Source organism: Saccopteryx leptura, chromosome 1, assembly GCF_036850995.1.
Source record: "Saccopteryx leptura isolate mSacLep1 chromosome 1, mSacLep1_pri_phased_curated, whole genome shotgun sequence".
Classification (NCBI taxonomy): Eukaryota; Metazoa; Chordata; class Mammalia; order Chiroptera; family Emballonuridae; genus Saccopteryx; species Saccopteryx leptura.
In genome coordinates this window covers 132909235-132930488 of record NC_089503.1, presented here as the reverse complement: position 1 = coordinate 132930488, position 21254 = coordinate 132909235, and the positions used below count along the sequence as shown (strand labels likewise).

The 21254-nt window shown below is 51.3% G+C and overlaps 1 protein-coding gene across 3 annotated transcripts in view; it reads right to left on the bottom strand.

The window, feature by feature from the left end:
• Window positions 1-497: 497 nt before the first annotated feature.
• Window positions 498-21254, bottom strand: part of SLC6A3 (solute carrier family 6 member 3) — a 37454-nt gene continuing 16697 nt past the window's right edge. For 2 of the 3 annotated variants that reach the window (XM_066374878.1, XM_066374898.1), the window contains 9 exons: window positions 19485-19588; window positions 18016-18140; window positions 15184-15296; window positions 13887-14015; window positions 13047-13146; window positions 10391-10491; window positions 8859-9026; window positions 8186-8257; window positions 498-1908 (listed from right to left, as the gene is read on the bottom strand). In XM_066374878.1, coding sequence (XP_066230975.1) covers window positions 1885-1908; window positions 8186-8257; window positions 8859-9026; window positions 10391-10491; window positions 13047-13146; window positions 13887-14015; window positions 15184-15296; window positions 18016-18140; window positions 19485-19588 — 936 coding nt within the window. In that variant the 3' untranslated portion in view covers window positions 498-1884. The remainder of the gene's footprint in view (window positions 1909-8185; window positions 8258-8858; window positions 9027-10390; window positions 10492-13046; window positions 13147-13886; window positions 14016-15183; window positions 15297-18015; window positions 18141-19484; window positions 19589-21254) is intronic. The other variant, XM_066374888.1, reaches the window with a different exon arrangement.

The window sequence follows — 21254 nt, the reverse complement described above, 5'->3', positions numbered from 1 at the left end:
AGAACTGTCATTTATCCCAAGTTTAATGACAAACCACAGAGGTCTCCTCAAAGCTGTGGCCTGAGCTGACTGGTCAGGCCACTTTAGCTATAGAGTGGATGAAAGACCCTCAGGGTCCAAGGACAGGGAGCCACTTAAGACTGCTGAGATATCCCTGGAAGAGGCACTTGACCCAGGTAGGAGTAGTGGTCAGAATGCAGGGCCAGCGCCTGGCCATGTAGGAGCCTGCAGGGAAGCTGATGAGGCACATGAAGGCTTGAGAGAGGCAAGCAGGACAGTGCTTGGTGGGCCTGAGCCAACAGGCACCAGGGAGCCTGCAGGCACGGGCCTGGGGCGGGGTCCAGGTTAAGCCCAGCAGACCTCAGGGCCCAGGCTCTGCTCCCTCTGGACTGGGGAGCAACAGGTGAAGAACTCACGAGGAAGTGAAGCTGTGAGCCCGAGGCAGCCGGCCCGGAAAAACAATAGGGTTTAGCAAAAATGTGGCCACACAGCCAGGGTCATCTTTCTCAGATACATTTTTTATTGTTGGTGATGCTGAGTATGGACGCAGACAGACACTGACAACACTGGTGCTCTATGTGGAGCGCTCGGTGCTCCCCGAGAGGAGAGGGCGGACCCAGTTTCTCTGGGCTACGTTGCAGACAGCCTTCAGCTGACAGGCCAGAGTCCCTTCCCCCACCTCCCAGCAGCAGGTCTACACGGCCTGGGGCCATGGTCCAGGGCAGGGGACGCCCAGAAGGCTCTGCTCAACCAGGACAGGCGTGGGATTTGTCCGCGGGTACAGAGCTGTGTCTGAGTGTACAGTCAATATGCTGACCCCAGGGCCACGTTCCCTCAAAGCAGACATGAGGCGCTGGGAGGAAGGTCCTTGGTCAACAGACTTTACTTGGTTTTGCTAATATTCTAATAAACAACAACTGGAACACCAGCAAACAGATCTTCAGAAACTAACCCTGCATTCTGAGAATTAGTTTTGATTTACAGGTAAATATGATTTAAAAAAGCCATTCCCTAACTTAAAAAGTGTTGTTATTGATGTGATGTGTGCCTTAGAGAAATAAAATTCTGGCGGGGTCTTATTCCCAAGGTCACGGCTCACGGCTGCACCTAGCAGGGTCATCGGGCTGCCTGCCTTCTGGGCTCTGCATGGGTCCACAGGCTGGGGACACACTCCTGCTCACTAGGAGCACGCTTTCTCCTGGGGCCAGGGTCCACAGGGAGGTGACCATGAGCTGACTGGGCCCCATATCAGACAGGGGTGGTGGCAACCACACAGATTCCACAGGGGTTTTGTTTTTTTTTTTCAGCTACAAGCAAATAAATAGCGTTGTGGTCACACAAGGGACCCTCGCCCTCAGTGGCTCTGAACAGACTGCGTGTGTAATGTGGAGACAAGAGGCCCCCACTTTATCACCTTCTGCACAGTTTCTCCCATTTCACCTTCTGCACAATTAGGCAAAATGTGATAGTTGGCTTTTTTAACATGAGCAAAATAAACGACTTGGGAAGCTGCTGTGAGCATTGGGGCTCTCGCAGAGCGCACCTATAATTACCGTATTTCTTCCCGGCACACAGAAGGAGTGAGACTTGTGCTCCGGGCAGCGGCCGGGGGTTGGGGGAGCCACGTTACGGGAGCAGAACATGATGTTTCTACCTGTGGGAACGGGCACAGATCTACTAAGTGACACAGCGACACAGGATGAACGGCAGGCCCTCTTCCTGTGGCACAAGGGTGTAAACAGCAGAGAAAGCTCCTGTGTGTTTCCAGTGAAGCAGAAGTTAAACAGAGCAGCCCTCTTTTCTGTCCAAGCTCGGACTCTTGGTCTCGGTTTGCTTCTCTCCGCAGCGGGACAGCTGCCCAAGGTCTTCCTGCTCCATGCCCCTCTACACCATGAGCCAGTGGCGCAGCTGTGAGGGAAACAGGGGGATTGGGAAGTGAATCCGGATGCCAGAGGTTAGCTGGTAGCTGTGAGGGGTCTCAGCAGAGAGGAAGGCGGGGACGCAGCGGGAAGTTCACGGGGGCCGGGCCAGTGCTGTGCCTGGGGCACCCTAGACCTGATGCTTGCTTAACCTCATCTAAATGAGTCATCACTCGACAAAGAGAAGTTGGGGACCACAGCTGCCATGATGGGCCAGCTCACAGACTGGCGCGTGGTGGCCTCGACCAGTTGCTGGACAAACTGCACACCAGCAAACCTGGAGCTGGTCTCAGAGGACACCCCAACCGGAAGTGTGTCCTCTGAGATCCCCCGCAGCCCCCACAATTACCATCCTGGAGCCTCTGGAACATCCCAGTGAAAGGCTGCGCCCTGCAGTTCCATCTCGCTGATGTGATCCCGGCTGGTGTGGAAGCAGGCCTCATTACCGTTCAGGAGGGATGAGATCGACAGGACAGCTGTTTAGGCTTCCTACAAATGTCATTGCCTGTTGCACAGCTAGGAGTTTAGCCTATTTTTGAGCACAAGCCATTCAATCACACTAAATGGCAAGAACCACGCTTTTAAAATGTTTTCAAAACAAGAGCATGCAGGGCTTCTTTCTGACCCAGTCAGGATGAGGATGGGAAGATGCTCAGTCTGCTGCTGCCCCACTGCAGGGCTCGTCCGTCAGCCACACAGGGGTGGGCGCTCGTGGGGGCCCGCAGCGATGGGCAGGTAATGCCAGCACTGGCAGAGCCCACGTCCTCTGGGAAGGAAGCTGGTGGGCAAGGGAGGCCATGCCTGGGACCCCAGCTCTGAGCCCCAGCTCTCTGTTCTGGCCACGGACAGCAGCAGAAGGTGACCTCCTCTGGAGGAAGACGCTCTTAGGGACAGCTCAGAACTCCTATAGATTAAGATTGAGCCATGAGATTGTGAATAAGAAGACCAGGAACATGGCTGCAGCCCACCCTGAGTGAGGTCAGAACAACCAGAAACTTCAGAAATTTCAGATCCTACAGAGCAAAGAGGTTGTAACTGTCAGATTATGGGGTAGCTATGTAAGACATGTCTTTTTTTTTTTTTAATTTTATTTATTCATTTTAGAGAGGAGAGAGAAGGGAGAGAGAGAGAGACAGAGAGAGACAGAGAGAGAAGGTGGGGAGGAGCTGGAAGCATCGACTCCCATATGTGCCTTGACCAGGCAAGCCCAGGGTTTTGAACTAGCGACCTCAGCATTTCCAGGTCGACGCTTTATCCACTGAGCCACCACAGGTCAGGCAAAGTAAGACATGTCTTAAAAGTGATATATGCAACTTATAATGATGCACATTTCACAAGAAACAGGTGGGCCAAATGCAACTTCCAGGGATGAAGTGAAGCGTAACTGTCGGTGATGTGGGACAGAGTCAGGGAGCCATGAGATGGCGGATAGGTGATGTGGTTGTGGCAGGGTTACACAGTGAATGCCGTGCACCCGGCAGAGGGAGTGAGCCACAGCCAAACACAGAGATACTTCTGGTCAGGATGGAGTAACAGGGACTGAATTTATTCTACCATCTGAAATTACCCCAAATGAATAAAACATACATAATAATGGTTGTCAAGACACCGGGCATCAAATGACAAGGACAGTGGTAGTGAGAGAAATAAGCATGGGGGCTGTCAGACTGCCCAGCTGGATGCCTCCAAGAAATCTCTAGGCTGCTGTGTAGGGGAGGGGAGCCCGGCACAGCCTGTGTGCCCCCCGGTGCTGGGGACAGAGCCCGGCACAGCCTGTGTGCCCCCCGGTGCTGGGGACAGAGCCCGGCACAGCCTGTGTGCCCCCTGGTGCTGGGGACAGAGCCCGGCACAGCCTGTGTGCCCCCTGGTGCTGGGGACAGAGCCCGGCACAGCCTGTGTGCCCCCCGGTGCTGGGGACAGAGCCCAGCACAGCCTGTGTGCCCCCTGGTACTGGGGACACCAGGGCAGCTAGAGTTTGCAGGATGAAATGGCCCCGAGTAGAGACCTGCCCAGGGAACCCTAGGTGCCCTGAGAGAGCACAGGGTCCCCCACTGAGGGTTCAGCTGAGGACTCAGTGCACATGGGGCCAGAGAAAGAGCGACCCAGCAGGATGAGAGGGAACAGCCTCTGAAATGTACCCAGGATTGGAACCGTACCTGCTTCCCCGTCACAACTGGAAAATCCTGGGTTCCTGGGGCACTGGGAACAGTACTCATGAAGGTCTCATTTCAGTAGCAGGAAATAGCTCTACACTCAATGCTGCTCTGGTCCCACCTGACAAATCTTAAAAAGCAAGTTCCCAAAAGATCACACTGTCCCCAAGTTACTTGACAACGTCCCAGGACAGAGCTTGAGAACATTTAAAGGGATGCAACAATACCCAGCACCTAACAAGATAAACCTCACAACAGTTGGAATTGAATTAAAAATCACCAGATATGCAGAGAAACAGCAAAATTCACTCCTAATGAGAAAAGTCAACCAATGGAAACTGATACAAATGTTAAAAAAGCATGATTATACCGTAATTGCACTCAAAAAGTTAAGCAGAGACAGGAAAGCTGTGGAAAGATCCAAATTGAACTTCTAGAGAAGAAAAGTACAATATGTGAGATGATAAATTGCTGGATTATCAGAAAATTAGATACAGCAGAGAAAACAAATAGTGAACTAAAATAAAAAGCAAAAGAAAGCATATGAAATAAAAGTCACCAGAAAAAAGAAAATTAAAGTGGCCTAATATATGTATGTAATTGGAGGTCTTGGAAGAGGTGGGGCAGAAAAATGCTGAAGAAATGATAGCCAAAAATTTCCAAATTTGCTGAAAATGATACACACAGAGTTACAAGAGTTTCATTGAATGGTGGGTATAAGAATCAGTAAGACAGAAAATGTGTGCTGTTACTACACATGGGGAAAAACAAGACCCCAAAGATTAAGTCAGAATAATTCCCTTTCTATAAAGTCCAAAATAACTGAAGAGATGCCACAAAAAATATATCGTGCAAAGGACATGGGAATGTTCCAAGCAGATTGAGGTTGAGATGGTGCTTACGTTAGGGGCAGATGGGAGGGGGCAGATAGGTGGGTGAATGTGGGTTACTATCAGTGCAGAGTTTTCCCGTGGGAGTTCCTAGAGGCTTATTTTGTTATGCAGATAAATAACTAAAAAGCAGCTGTGTGTACTAATGATGAGAGTGCATCATACAGCTGTGCTCCTGAGACACAAAATTAAGAAAACATCTGAGAGAGTAGGAGACCTGGAGGACCCTGGTGAGTCTCACACACCAGAGCCCCGAAGGAAAACAGAGCAGTTGGCTGTGACATTCTTGGAACTGACAAAGATCACGGACCCACACACCCTGGACACATGAGCTATCCCCAGAGAGATAAATAAATAAAACTATTTATAATATTTTTACAATAATACAAACTTTAAAAAAAATCTATGCCCAGGCACACCACAGGGAAATTGCAACACCAAAAGCAAAAGAAACAGAAAAGGGCCCAAGGCACGTGGTGATCACGCCCCACGGGACTGCATGTTCCTCAGTGTGACGATAGAGGCAGCAGTGAGAATTAATGTCTTCAGAATGCTGAAAGATGATGCCTGTCAATCCAGAACTCGGTGCCAATGAAAACTCTCTTTCATGAATGAAGGCAAAAGAAAGGCATTTACAGACTTGCAAAAGTGTGGACGTTTATCAGAAGATCGTCTTAAAGGAATGTCTGAAGGAAGTGTTTTTGAAAAGCAAGAAAATGATCCTCAAAAGAAAGATGTATTTGCCAAAAAATATGACGAAAAAACAAACATTAGACATGCACATTAATCCAAGGGAACATTTTTGTACAAAATAGCAATAGTAATAACAACAATAATCCTGTCTAATTTATGGGTTTAAAAAGACAGAAATGGGCTATGGGGCACTAATAGCATATTAATCAGCAGAAGGAAGACTTAAATTCTTATAATATTTTGAATGGGGGTTGAGACATTGTTTAACTATATACTTGAGATGAAATATGCATGGTACAATTTCAAGTATTGCTATTAAAGGAATAGAATAAAGTATATTAGTCCTAAAGATTTAGAAAGAAAAAAGTAGAATAATAAGAAAAATTTCCCCTAAACTCAATCCATAGAAGAGTAACAAAGGGGAAAGTAAACATTAAAAATGGAACAAATAGAGAGAAAAAGATAGTAAAATCAATACTTACAACAAATGTAAATGGATTAATCTGCCTGATTGTCAGAGTAAAAAATTCCAAGTGAATGCAAGTTTTGAAAAAAAAGAAACAAAATCCCTGAAACTCTAAGATGCAAAGTTGAAAGTTAAAAGTTTGCAGAAGATATTTCAGGCAAACTCAGAAGAAAACTAGTGCAGCTGTATTTGGTTCATACTAAAAGAACCTGAAGAGAAAAAGTATCACACGGGAGAGAAGATGGCTCAGATGGACAGGAAAGTGTGATCATCCTAAACATGTAGCTACCCCAGAAAACAGCTCAGACACATACAAAGCAAAAACTAGTACAACTGGACACATACACTATCAAGGTGGGATATTCTGTAAACTTCTCTTTATTACTCATGGTCAAGCAGAGTGAAATTAGTAAAGTGATAGAAGATTTGAACAACAGGATATATAAGCTAAGCCTAAGGGCAGAGGGAGAATTATGTATCAACAATTAGAGATACACATTCATTTAAAGTTACATGTAATGTTTATACATTAATTAGGTATTCTGCTGTAAAAAAGGCTCAACATACTTCAAAGAATAGGTAGCATAGGTGTCTGGACACAGTTTATAATTAATTTATAAACCAGTAACAAAGAGATAAATAAAATATCCCTACATATTTGGGGATATTTATTCAAGCGGACTTGAATAAACACAATAAATATTAAAATGTGCTTAGAACTGAATAATAAGGAAAATACTGTTAAACATTGTAGAATACAGTCAACAGGGTATTTTGAGAAAAATTCATAGCCTTAAAGCCTTATTTTAGAAAGCTAAAAGGTTGAAAATTAGTGCTCTGAAGTTTAAATTAAGATTTTGACAAAAGTATAACAGTAAATACATAGAAAGAAGAATGAAGAAATAATAAAAAAAGGAGCAGAAATCAGTGATAAAAGCAAAGCAAGAATAAGTACCCTGCACCCAGTCATCTGCCTTTCAAATTGTGTAAGAGAAAGTTCTCTGTCCCAATACACCTCCCTGGTCCACCCCTGCCTAAAATCATGCCCCTTGGATGGCTTTTGAGTCAGTGCTGCATTCAAGTCCTCGAAAGACTGGCTGCTCCGCATAAGCAGCTGACATTAGCATCCTGGCCCAGCCCTCACCTGGTCTGGGGTTGTCTCACAGGTGGTGGGAAAGTGAGTGCCTGCCAGATCACCTTGCACCAATGAGCTGTGTGACTGCAGGGTGTTCCTTAGCCTCTCTCTGCTTCAGGGGCCCTCATGGTAGACAGAGTGATGACTTACCTTGTAGGGTATGGGAGTTAAAATGTGTCACACATGCACTCTGGTTCTCAACAACGTTAGGGCCATTTCTGCAGCTGCTCCATAGCATGTGGTCAACACATGTGGAAGCTCACACATGCTCAGACGGCTCCCAGTTGTAAGGTGAGGAGGAAGGATAAACGCTGCCACGGGCTTGGCATGATCCCCTACTTTCTCTCACCTGGAGCCTTCCCTTAGCTCCCTGCAGCCCCACCCCAACAGAGCAGCCTTAGTGACCCTGTGAAATGTCAGCAGATCTGGGCTCCATCTGACCCCAGCTCCAGGCCTTCTGGGGCCTTCTCACCTCCTGCTATGACCAGCGAGGTGGCCTGGGCTGCTCTAGGCTTTTCTTCTTCACTTGTCCTGCAGGGAGGCAGGCAGGTCCTTTGCTGATCCTACTGTTTGCCCTGTCTACCTCTCAGGGCCTTTCCCTGTGATGTGCACCCACCTAGAAAGAAGGCCCCTCCCTTCACACAGATATCTGCTCAGTTGCTACCTCCTTGGTGGCCCCCACGTCATGGTCACGCTCTGCCCCCTTGCTGCTTTCTTTCTCCCCAGGGCCGTCTGCACCTGATACATTTCTTCTGCTGCCTGCCCCTCCTCAGGTGAGGGGTTCTCAGAAGGTGTTGTTAGGGAACGTTTGCTGGATGACTAAACGAGCCTCCCAGCTTTCTGAGGGCTGTGGTTCAAGGTTAAGGCTTGCTCTCTAGATCCTTCGGCATCCAGCCGAAGGGACAGTGGGGAGAGCAGCACGCACTCACCGTGAACTGGCGCACCTCCCCGCTGTCCACCAGCTCTCGCTCCTTCTCAGGGGTGATGGCGTAGGCCACTTTCTAGGAGAGATGGAGAGGCCATGGGCACCAGCATACACTCAGCGAGGTGACTAGGCTCCCCGGTCAGCACGTGGTCAGCTGCAGGCGCTAACATCGGGTCCCCTAAGGCCCTGGAGCAGAGTCCAGCACAAGCTGGAAAGGTAGATGCTGGAGAAGTTTAGTCTCTGCCTCAGCACACAGTGGGCTCCGAGTGAAGGTAAACAGCACGCACCCCCACTGGCCCAGGTCGAGCCCCAGGGCACCTGGGGCTCACATGCCACGCAGGAGGAAAGGCACATTCAGCTTCGGAAAGCTGGCTTTCCTTCCACGTCCTGCCCCACACGGCCTGTGCCCCAGGGCCTGGACAGAGAATGGCTATGTTCTTTGCTGGTCCTCCAGGGCCCCTCTCAGCAGATGTCATCTCGGACTCTGAGGCCAGGTTTCCTCTCCAGTGCCGTAGCCCTAGGGCACCTTCCCACAGCCTCACCTGTTTTGGGTACTGAGATTTTATGTGGTTTATGTTCAGAGTTTGGCTGGTGAGAGGTGAAAGGCCAGTTAAGGTAGTTGGTGGCCTCACGACCAGTTGACCGGGATAGGTCGGGGATCCTGTCCATATACGCACCTCCCGCAGGGACCCAGGCAAGCTGCAGAACTTGTAGGTCGCATAGATGGGTACCATGGACATGGAGGACGCTGCGATGGCCCACCCCAGGGCATTGGCCCACTCAGGGAAGATGTAGTCTCCGTAGTGTGGGGGCCTGAAGGTCACGATGCTGACCACGACCACAAACTGAAACCAAGAGCAGAGGTCAGGTGGCAGCAGTCGGCTGGCAGGTAGGACGTGTAGAGGTGGAGCGGAGCCAGTGCCCGGGCTCCGGAGGCCACAGGGCGTGTCCCAGCCAACTCAGCCCTAGGGGCCCAGACCTGCAGACCAGGGACCTGGGCAGTGGGCTTATTTCAGCAGCTGTTTGGTGGCTCCCAGGCTGCTGTCACAGGATGGCGTCCCTGAGGTGCACATCCCCTCAGTTCTCAGTGTGACTGGTGCAGATTCCCTCAGCTGTCCTTTGACAACCTTCTACCTTGCGTATCTGCCCCATCTGGGGGGCCCAAGCATGGAGAGCAGCACGCGGACACCTTGCCTGTCTAGAGTTCGCACACCCACCGCCTCTACCCTCTGGAGTGCAGGGAGGTGGACATGCTGCACAGGCCTCAGGCTGCCGGGCAGGGCAGGGGCGAGGCGGACAGCAGCTCCCACACATTTGGGCTCAGCTCTGTGAGAAGCGCTATTTATATCAGGCGCTGCTCTCCTGATCCCTCCAGTTCCTTCTGTCTCACTAGCCCTCGGGCTGCCCCTGACGGGCCTGTCCATCCCAGGCCTGCCCAGAAGACCGGTGGGCTCACTGGGCTGAGGAGAGCCAGGGGTCAGGGGCTGCTCATCTCTGTGCACAGCTCCCAGACTCTCCACTCAGACCTGGACTTGGCCTCGAATGGCCACCTGGAGTCACCTGTCCAGACCTGGGGGACAGTTTAGGCGTCGAGAGCCATCGGAATCAGTCACAACTGCTGCAGTGTGGAAGGAACCATGCAGCCCGTAAACGCTGGGTGGCTGTGTTCTAACAGGACTGGCACATGTGGAAATGGCCCAGGTGGTAAAAGCCAGGCAGAGACTGGATGTGAGAGTGCTGCCTGTGTCCGGGTTCCCGAGGGCAGAGCACTGTGCCCTCCAGCGCTGGTCACCCCAAAAGGTCTACATTCTATCTCAGTCTCAAGGCAGGAAGTCAGTACCTGCACTCATCTTGGGTCTCCCCTCCAATGCAGAGGTGTGGCCGAATGCAGGACACACAGGGTCTTGATGGGGGAGATCACCCTGGATCCCACACGAGGGTTCTCAGTGGGTCTGGGGGTGGTGGGGTGGAGCAGGTCTTTAGGAGACCAGAGGATTTCCGGGGCCAGCCTGCCCTGCCAGCGTCATGCATGACGGCTGACTCCTCTGCCTCAGAGACCCTGGTCTCCAGGCAGCATGGAACCCCCTCCCTCAGCCACAAACACATCCACTTGCTCAATGAAAACCCGCCTGCGGCCACCAGGACGGACCCTGGGGTAGGTGTGAGAGCTGGGGCAGAGCAGGGACACGCATGGCCTTTGGCCCCTTACCAGGAGGAAGCAGGGACTGACGAACTTCCAGCACAGCCGCCAGTAGAGGCTGGGCCGCTGCCCGGTCATCTGCTTGATATCATCGCTAAACTGCCGCACGCCTGGGGAACCAAGCAGGGGGGTAAGGACGGCACTTTCCCTGCGGCCCAGGCAAGCACCTTGGTGCTTGCTGACCCCCAGGCTTACCCCACTGGACCTCAAGCCCAGACTGCCTTCTGTAGGGACCAACCTTACTCCAGACCGCCCACTGGTCTTGCCGACCAGGGGTTCCTCATGCGTGTCCCCCATGGTGACACTGGGTGACATTTGCTCCTCAGATCTGATGATCACTCGGGGAGGGCTGTGGGGTACCAGCCACTCCATCTGCCCACTCTCCACCCTCTCCCTCAGCTCAGGGCTTCCTCCCCGTGTCCCACAGCTGTCCCTGCCTCCCCCCTGCAATCATTATTTGTTATTTTTCACCTAAAAAATTGGCCAAGTATATATAACATAAAATTTACCATCATTAACCATTGTTCTGTGAACAGTTCTGTGGCATCACGCCCATTCACATTGTGTAGCCATCACCTCCATCGATCGCTAGAATTTTTCCATCTTCCCAAATTAAGACTTGCTCTCATAAAAGAGTAACTCCCCCTCTCACTTCCCCAGGCCTGGGAACCGCCCTCCTATTTTCTGTCTCGAGGAATTTGACAACTCTAGGGACCTCTTGCGAGTGATTGCACACAGGATTTTCCCTTTTGAGGCTGGCTTATCTCACTCAGCAAAACGTCCTCATGTTGTAGCATGTGTCAGAGTTTCCTTTTTTTAAAGGATGAGTAGTATTTCATTGTAAGTATATAATCATCATCCCTTAAGAAAAGCTATTTCTAGATGACCAGTATTTTCTGAAGGTGATTTCTCCTGCTCAGAATTTGGCCAGGGTTCTGGTTGTAAAACCACGGCTGGTTTGCTGAGCTTGTTGGGATAAGTCATATGTGGGGACATATCAGAAAGGCCCCTCCATTCAGAATTCCTTCTCACATTCCAACCCCATCAAAACCTTGGACATGAAAATGTCCTGGGGGGTAAAGGGGAATGGACTTGGGCAAACGCAAAGGCCAGAAAGAGGGAGCATCCACCTGGGTCCCCTTGGCCCTCTGGACTTGGTCTCACGAGCAGGTCCAGGGTGGCCCTGCCTGGCACTGGGCCATCAGCTCTAGGACCTACAGGGACTCTCAGTACACTGAAAAGGTTGGTGTATTCTGGTACAGTCTTATTGGAAGTGCAAACTTTGTTTCACTTAGATTAGAGGAAAGTGAGTTGCTGTTTGGAGAAATGATACAGACCTCCGTCCTCTGAGGCTTTGGGGAGCACACAACCACCGTCCAGCCAGCTTCCCCCCAGCCTCCACCAGCTAAGCTCAGGGCTGTGGGTGCAGGTTGGAAGCTTCTCTCTCTCCATGAGGTATTATTTTGGGGATGGGAAAGAGATGACAATATAAAATGATAGACAAGGTACTGAGTCAAGGTACTGATGAGAGTACAAGTTCAATGTTTCCCTTTTCTGTAGAAAAAAACAAATTGAAAAAATAAAACATCTCGCAATGCAAACTATCAGTGAAGCCTCTCAAAGCCAGGGCATGTTAACAGGTTGCAGTGTTCATGGCTCTGAGGCAAAGATTATGACCCCTTCTCTGACACGAGGGGTCATGTGAAGCTGGGGCTTGTGCAGCACTGGGCCGTTAGCTTCAGCACATACATGTATGGAGCTATGGGTCTGTTTCCAGAGCTCTCACTGCCCACTCCCTCAAAGGCACCTGGCCAGGTGAGCTGAGTTGGCACCATGACCCGTTTTATGGAAGAGAAAACTGAGAGAGGAAAGGTGGGTGGCTTGCCCAGGCCAGTGCTCAGGGACGGGACAAAGCCTCCTCCAGGTTTTTCTGATGCTGTTAAATGACACTCGGTCACCACCCCAGGAGGGGTGAAAGGCCAAGGCTGCAGGCAGGAGCCAAGCCTCATCTGGGGGCCATCTGCTGACCAGCAGGCCCCAGCCTTGGGGGGCTCATAGTTCTTACTCATGAAGAAGTTATCTGGATGTGAACACTGAAGTCAGGTCAGCAGTGATGTCCCTGAGGTGTAAGGAATTCTGCACCTGTAGGAGCCTGATGACAGGGTCACTTTGACACATGATAAGTGATGAAGAGCATTTGTTAGTCACATTCCCCGGTGAGGAACAGGCTCGGCTTGTTTCTTTGGTGTCTTGAAGGCTAGTCACCTCCTGGTTAGCTGGACATGAACTTCACCTCCACCAGCGTTAGTGTCCCAACATCCCGGGAAACTGTTCCTTCTTAAGAACCAATCAGAATGTCTTCACAGCATAATTAAGTGGCCACACTGAACCCTTCTGATCACAGTGAGGATTCTGGGATACCATCTGGGCAGTCATTGATTCAATGGAATGACAGTTGCCAACCATCTCATCTCTGTGACGCTGTGATCACCATAAGTTAAGCTTCCCAGAATTAATACGCATCTCTTTTCAAGCCAGATTTACCGGAAAGGAAGCAACACCACAAAGCAAGAGGCACCAGCCCTGCCAGTCACAGGCATGGCCGAGTGGCTAGGTCCTCCACCCGCTAACACTTACCAGCCTCCAGGAAAAGTTTTGTCCTTACCATAGAACCAGGCCACCCCGATGGCCTCAATGAGCACCCCAAAGAGAATGGAGGTGCCGGCTGCGAAGTGGTCCAGCAGTGTGAAGACGTAGATGCCACCCTGGAAGAGAAGGGAGCGCCTGCTGAAGCCCAGCTGCCCGGGCGTGGTGTGCTGGCCCCGGAAAGCCTTGCCCACACAAGTGCTTTTCCCCAAAATAGACCTGGCCTGTGGGTTCCGTTTACAGACAGATTCTGTTTTATTCCCTATAAAGTTCCATTTGAGTCACTAAAATTCAATCCATATGCAACTTCTTATGGACGCGTCTATTACAAAATAATTATAATAATAATAATAGAGACGACCTCTCTTCTCCTTTCTCAGGGTTTCAAGTGCCATTAGAAATAAAAGCAACCAAATGCCAAGCTTGGCAGAGCCTCTATAGGGAGAGGGGGTGGCCTAGGCACCCTGCACCCCAGAAATCAAACAGGTAGATGGCTTAGCCAAAGGCTCCTCCGAGGGAGCTGTCCAGGTACTGAAGTAACTCTAAGCCAAGTTCTACTTGTGCCATGGCTATTCCTTGTGACCATGGCTGCTATGTGTTACCACTGCTACCCTGAGTGTGCTCGTGACTACCTGAATATGACCACAGCTACCAGAGAGTGACCATGGCTGCACCATGAATGACCTCATATTCTTCATGTGTGACCATGGATACTCAAGTATACAAGTTGAGTGTTGCTTTTTGGGAGGATGCAGAACTTAGAGAAGTTGTGGCTCTGTCTGGCCTGACAGCACCAGCTATGCCACCCAGTGCTGAGTGCTAATGAGACACTTGCAGGTGAAGCTGAGCCTGTACGTACATTGGTGACACAGAAGAGAGAAAGGAGGAAGGTAGCCAGGACGATGAAGAGGGTGAAGAGCTCCCGGTGCCTGTGCAACAGCTGGAACTCATCGATGAGCCCGGTAATCACCGACTCCATCCCGCCCATCTGCAGACAACACAGAGCAAGGGATGTGCTGGGGGCACCTGACACCACAACCTGGTGTGATTTACATGTAATTCAGTGTATGTTCAACCAAGAAATGAACACTGAGTGGGAACTGCACAATGTCCAGGGTTCAGAATGCCCTAAGACAAGATAACTCTCACAAGGGCTTCTCTCGTGACATGGCCACTGGAGAGAGAAGACTGCGGGTGGACACTCCATCCACAGGTGGTGACTTTCTCAGCCACTATGAAGTCTTGGGGTTGGGTGGGGAGAAGTGTCATGTGACTAACATACAAAGCCTTCCTGACTCTGAGTGTCATGATTCAGGGTTGCCCACATGGCCCTGGCTGCTTGGGGATCCTCTACCCCCCTCTGTCCATATCACCTCCCCCAGGAAGTGCCACCATGGCTGTAAACCCACCAGACATGCTCTCTAAGGGCATGGTCCACCCGAGGGCCAGTGACTGGGCTGGTGGGAGAGGAGGTGGAGAGCTATGCAGTGTGATCAGAGCAGTGTGATCAGTGTCCTTATGGGGGGGGAGGGGACTCTGCACTTTCCAGGAAGTTCAGGTGAAACATGAGGACCTGAGGCAGTAGCTGTTGGTCATGAGCAGGCAGTGGGGAAGGAAGCTGAGGGAATCTAGGGGGCCCAGGGCTGAATGAGGGCCCACAGCCCATCCCCCTAGCATACACTACACACACACCCACACCCATGCAAAAGACACACACAAAGGACCACACATAAGATATTATGTGTGGGCCAGGCCTGGACTATGGCTGGAGACTTCTCCCTACATTGCAAATGCAGCCATCTCTCCTGGCAGCTGAGGGGTCAGGGAAAGTGATGAGTCATGAGGAGCCTGCCTTGATTCTGTGTGGTCATGTCACCCTGTTTTCCTGTGCATCCCTCTAGTTTCATGTGTGTTTAAGGTCCATGGTGGCTCAGGCAGAGGGTGCAGCTGGTGCCCCCAAATGAAAGAAGAAGGAGTGAGTTGGTCTGAACACCCCATCCCAGGAAGGGTTTCAAGTAATTGTGGGACCCCTCTCTGCCCCACCTGTGGAGGTCTGTGGGATCACAGAAACTTTAGGGGACTGCCAGGGAGCGTCTGCGGCTGCAGACGAGCCCGGCTGTCACAGGTGGGGCGTGGGAAGGGCTGGTGTCACTCACAGCACTGTCGATCCCCAGGGTGAGCAGCATGATGAAGAAGACCACAGCCCAGGCTGAGGACAGCGGGAGCGTGGCGAGCGCCTCTGGGTAGATGATGAAAATCAGGCCTGGTCCTGAAAGCAGAACCTGTGGTTGCCACCGAGTGTCACTTCACATTTACACCCTCTCCCCTGCCCCCAATAGGCCAGTTCAACCTCTTTCCAGTGCAAAATCTTTCCCATTGTCACCTCTCTTTTCCTCCCTCCTGTGAATTTGGCCCCTGGCCCTGGATTCTAGAGAATGGAAACAGAACCAATGGGAGACAGATTCACCTGCCCCATTCTCAGTGGCCACAGCCATGCCCCAAATCACCCCTGTCCCAGCTGTGGAGGATCTGGAGGAGGAGAGGGAAGAGCTTTGGGGTCCTGCCTGTGTCCCTGAGCACACAGAGACCCTCTGGGTTTGTTCTTCCTGACCAGGTCACAGACACACAAGCACACATACTCACACACTTGCATTCACTGTGGGTCATGAGTGATAACGCTTGTGCACACACAGTCGTACACACTGTGGCTCATGAGCGATGCACTGTAAATATTTCCTGTGCCATAAACTATTCTAAGAGTGAGCTTTAAAAACCAGAGACTGAATGCAGAGACCACACTCAGGAATGCTGTCTGGCGCGTCTCTGGGAAGGCGTCGCTCCTGTGCGCACACCAGTTCTCCCGGATCTGCCCTTTTACAACATCCTGGGGCTGGTATTGCTGGGTCAGGACAGGCGCTGTGGGCAACCACAGCTGCTCCTCATCCCCAGAGGTGGGGGCTGGGTGGAGGTGAATGCCGTGCGCTTGGACAGAGAGGGGGATGGGAACAGCAGGATTCACCTAAGATGAGATGCAGTTTGGCCTTGAATGATCCCAAAGTAAAAAAATATACTCACAGGAAACTGGTAATGACTGTTGGTTGTCAGTTGGTTGGTTTAGAGTATGTGCACTTAGCTGACTAGCACTGCCTGCCAAGTTTCAGCTGACAGAGGTGGCTTAAAGCTTTTCTGATTTCTCACAGGCCTGTGTTGGCACCAGCCAGGAACGGGGTATTTATGGTCTTTCTAGAGCATGCAACAAAGGCCAGAGACAGGCCAACTTCCCAGAGGCTCAATGGACCCTGAGGTCAAGCTGTGGGCTCCGATTCCTGATGGGCCATGGAAGGGGCACCGTTTCCAATGCAGGGCCTGGGGGTGGCTCTTTGAGATGCTCTAAAGTCTAAATGTCATAAAGCCAGGAGCCCAGAAAGATATGCGTCAGTTCCATTGAACTAATGTCAACACCCTCACCTTTCATTTCTGTACCTGAGTTAACATTTCACCCTGTTTTCTTGAGAATTAGAGCCATAAATGACATTTACTTTGCTTGTCATGTAAATGCATAGAAGACATTCACCTTTCCTTTCAGGGGTTAATAGAGGTTTTGGCAAGTTATTGCTATTTATCATAATAAAGGGCAAAGAGGACGGTGAAATGCATAAATGCAAGTGAGTAAATTTCACTCTTCTGTACTTATTTGCATTCTGTTCCCATTCTCCCACCTTTATTAAATTTTCTTTTTTTCCCTAGAGGAAAATATATGTGCTTGAAAACATGCAGAGGTTTCATCCCAGCCCCTGCTTTCTCTGAAATTTCAGAGGAGTCCTTTTGGGTCTGGGTCTGGGATTCTCTGTTCTACTTTCCAAGTGGAGGTCTTAAAGCTCAACTCTCCAGGAGTCGATGGGATGATGAGGCTGCCCGCTGAGAGCTCAGGGCATGGGTGGAGTGAGTCCCCTGCTCCCTGCTCCCCTGCCTGAAATTCACTGACTCAAGAGTAAAAGGACCCAGGAAGGTCCATTAGTGGCACTCACAGGGCTTTCTGAGTCTAAGGAGCGGCTCCAGCAGAAGAGGGGACTTCCCAGCCACCAGGAGAAGGGGAATGAGGCCTTCAAGCTCAAGTTAGGTGCCCCTGAGCCTGGCGTAGTCTCCAAGGGGAGGTCCCTCACCGCCCACCTGCTGAGTAGTCTGGAAGGCAGGGGAAAGGGTGCGGCCATCTCAAAAGGCCCGCAGCCTGCACTGATCCCATTCACGCTGCCTATGCCACGGTTTCCATCACAAACTAGAATCAAGCAGACCCCCAAGTGCCCAGGGGGCTGCAGCAATCAGAGTCCCCCCTCAGCATCGGCATCTGTGCCCAGCCTCCCAGCTCCCCCTGCCTGGCACACTTCCTGCTGGGGCCGAGCCTCCACCTTGCCAACTCCCAGTGCTCAGACACCCTGTGCTGGAGGGTCCAGGGGTTCCTCTGAGTGCTATCCAAATCCCATCGAAACGTGTCGTGGTCGCTGGGTGCATAGAGGCAAAAGCTTTGGGACAGACTAGCTGCTCATGTCAAAAACGACCCAGCTTCTTTTTGGCTGACACGCGGAAGCCCAGGGCCTTGCTGCTTGGAACAGCTCAGCTCTGCCAGCCCTGCTTGTCCCTCCTCAAGGTGTAAACAAAGACTCAGGGATCCAAAGTAACTAGGGAACCAGACCTTCATTCTGCAGCCCAAGTGGCCTCTGCAAGAAGCATGCGGAGAAGAGACGAAGAGCCGCTGGCTGCATTGTCCCGCAAAGGGGGCGGGAGTGGGAGGAGGCGGTGCTAGAGGTGTCTTGCTTCCAGGTATTTGTCTTGCAGGAGTCCAGCCCTTGAGCACGTGCAGTCGTTCAGATAGCAGCTCATGCTACCAAGGCCTGTGCGTCTCCCCCTCATTTTGCAAAAAAATCACCTTTTGAAAACTACCCTAGAGCAGGCGGAGGTTTAAGGGCCCCAGCCTGCCCTTGGGGACTCACCATCCTTGGCCACATCCCCAATGGGCACGTTGTGCTTCTGGGCCATGTACCCGAGGAAGGAGAAGACCACGAATCCAGAGGAGAAGCTCGTCAGGGAGTTGACCGAGGTGGTGATGATGGCATCTCTGTGAGAACAAGACAAAGACACCCCGTCCCAGCGCGGAAGCAGCTGCAATTTCCATTGTTCTCAATTTACTGTGTCTGTTTCTCCACGAGCCGCAGAGCCTGTCCTCTGGCTGCCCTGCCTGTGGGATGAGACTTCCCACCCAGGATCTCTTGCTGTAGGCTCTGGGTTCTGGGCATGTTACTATGGTGACCAACCATTATATTTGCTTATATATTGCACAAGATGCTCTTGGGACAAATGACTTAGTGCTGAAGGCAAGACAGTTCCCACCAGCAACACTGGAGTTCTGGGTGGATAGAACAAATAGCCATGAGGGTCCCCATCTGTGCTGAGGGGGTTGTCAGGCAGGGGAGACATTGTTCAAATGCAGGATCTAATGGGGTGGGTCTGGTGGGCTCCAGATGACCTGTTTTCCTGCTGCTTTTGGGGGGCTGGTGCTGCTGGTCTGGGGACTCCACTCTGAGGACCAGAGGAGAGCAGGGGGAGATGGGGGTGGGTCAGCCTTCCTGGGAGCTACATGGAAGTATATCACAGAGTGCCCTGCCTGGGGGTGCAGGTGGGTTCGGCAGAGCTCTCTTTGGAACCGCCATCCAGAGTTCACCCCCTGTGGGGCCCAGGCAGAAGTCTGTCTGGTCATTTTGCTGTGCACACTGTCTTTGTATTTTTACCCCATTTTATCCTTAAGATATGAAAGATATAAATGTGACCCTGCAAAGGTCAAAGAAAGCAGATAAGTTCTGTTTCCGTTTTTAGAAGGATTTTGGATCCAGCTTGTGGCTGCAGGTAAGGCAGGTCATTCTGGGCCCGGCGGCGTAGCTGAGATGCTAACAGGCTGTGGGCACATGATGCCGCCACTTTCCTGACGATGGGTCACCTTGGTGCCTCTGCACAGGGTCTGGGACCCAGACTGCCAGGTGCAGACCAGAGGACACATGCTGATGCTTTATTGTGGGGAAATCTGGGTGACAAGCCTGAGCCTGGGCTTTGGGAGGAGGAGGGCAGCAGGGACAAGCAGGGAGGGGGTGGAGGAGGGAAGCAGGCGTGGAGTCTCGGGGGGAGTCTGCTGCTCCTGGAATCTAGGAGGTTTCCTTGCAGGGAGGCGCTAAACATCTCCACGTGTTTTAAAATCTTCCTTAAAGCAAGAATCAACATTTTGCCTGTAATTTCCCCATTTTAATTTCCACTTAAAAAGCCATCTGGCCCAGAGGTTTTGCATGCACAGTTTATTTTCCCCTCCCTTCAGCCAGGGACATATTATGACACCCACCCCCATATCAGTGATGCCCCCTTGATTTTGCAGACCCTCTTATGGAAGGGGGCAGGATGGGAGCTCAGGACCTACCTATAGCAGTTATTGGTGAATTTATTATAACTGGAGAAGGCGATTAGCACCCCGAACCCAACGCCCAGCGAGAAGCATATCTGGGTGGCAGCGTCAATCCAAACCTGCAGCCAGAAGGGAGACAAGCGGCTGTTAGAGATAATTGCAGGAAGGGAGAGCCAGATGTCACCGAGGCCTCGCTCCCTGTCCTCCCTGCCGGTATCCCCAGCTGAGATGCCTCCAGCTCCATGGAACAGAGTTGAATTTAAACTCAACATCATTATCAACTCTATGATCAGAGGCAAATAATGGATCTCAGGGAATAAACCTTCCCATGTCACTGGCCGGATGGAGTGTGATGAAAAGGGAGTCGCATCTTTGTGCATTCTCTGCAATTTCTCTTGGACTATCAGTACCACTTTCCCACACAGCCAGTTAACTTGTGGTGAATTAATGCTGGCCTCAGGGCTGCTTCCTCTTGCGAGCCGCTCAGCGTTGTGCTCCGGGGCTTCTGCAGCATCTCCTCTCTCTTTAGTCATCCCGCTCCCTTTCTTCACACCCGTGGAACATGTGTCTAGTGTCATGGCCTCACCTCCTGTCTCCATGTGGGCTCCCAAGCGCCACACTGCTGTCACCCACCACTGTCCTCACCTTATAGGTTGGGTGTCCTGTTCGAGGAGACTTCCTCCCATGGCTCCTGCAGCAACTTCCCTCCGGGGGTTTCCTGGGGACCTGGGGCCATTCCTGCTCACCCTGCTGTCCCATTCCTTCCCATTTCTGCTTCAGGGCTGCTCCTTCCTGATGAGCCTTATACCTGCCTCTCATTGCAACCTAGCAGCATAAGGCAGCCATCTTCCAAAGGGCCCCTGCCCCCAGCCTGGACCATCCCCTATGGCAGGGGTCCCCAAACTTTTTACACAGGGGGCCAGTTCACTGTCCCTCAAGACTGTTGGAGGGCCAGACTATAAAAAAAAACTATGAACAAATCCCTATGCACACTGCATATATCTTATTTTAAAGTAAAAAAACAAAACGGGGACAAATACAATATTTAAAATAACAAGTAAATTTAAATCAACAAACTGACCAGTATTTCAATGGAAACTATGGGCCTGCTTTTGGCTAATGAGATGGTCAATGTCCGGTTCCATATTTGTCACTGCTAGCCGTAACAAGTGATATGACACGCTTCCGGAGCCGTGATGCGTGCATCCTGCGTCACCGGAAGTAGTACTGTATGTGAGCGAAGCTGCTACATACAGTACTCCAGGAGCACAGGATATGGATGCTGACCACCAATGAAAGAGGTGCCACTTCCAGAAGTGTGGCGGGGGCCGGATAAATGACCTCAGGGGGCCACATGTGGCCCGCGGGCCGTAGTTTGGGGACCCCTGCCCTATGGCCACACACTCCCTTCACAGCTAGTTGAACTCCCCTGGTGGCTGTTGGAGCACCACCATCTGCTCCAATCTAGCCCACCTGAGAAAGTTACTATTCCTATCACCCCTACACCCACCCGCCAGTGGCCACTGCCACCTCTGGGCTGTTCCTCTGCAAGGCCGCTTCTTTTCTCTTTCTCAGGAGATCCCTCTCCATGGCCCGCCCACGCCTTCTCCCTTCAGCAGGCTGTCTCCAAGTATTTCTTCCTTTGCAGCCTGACTCTGGACTTAGTTTTTGATATGATGTGGCTGAGATTGCGCTCCTGTGCTGTGGGCACCTGGGGTGTTTCACTGTGGAGCTTTGGCTTCCTGAAGAGGGAGCTCTGCTTCCTGCAATGCTGAGATGTTTTAG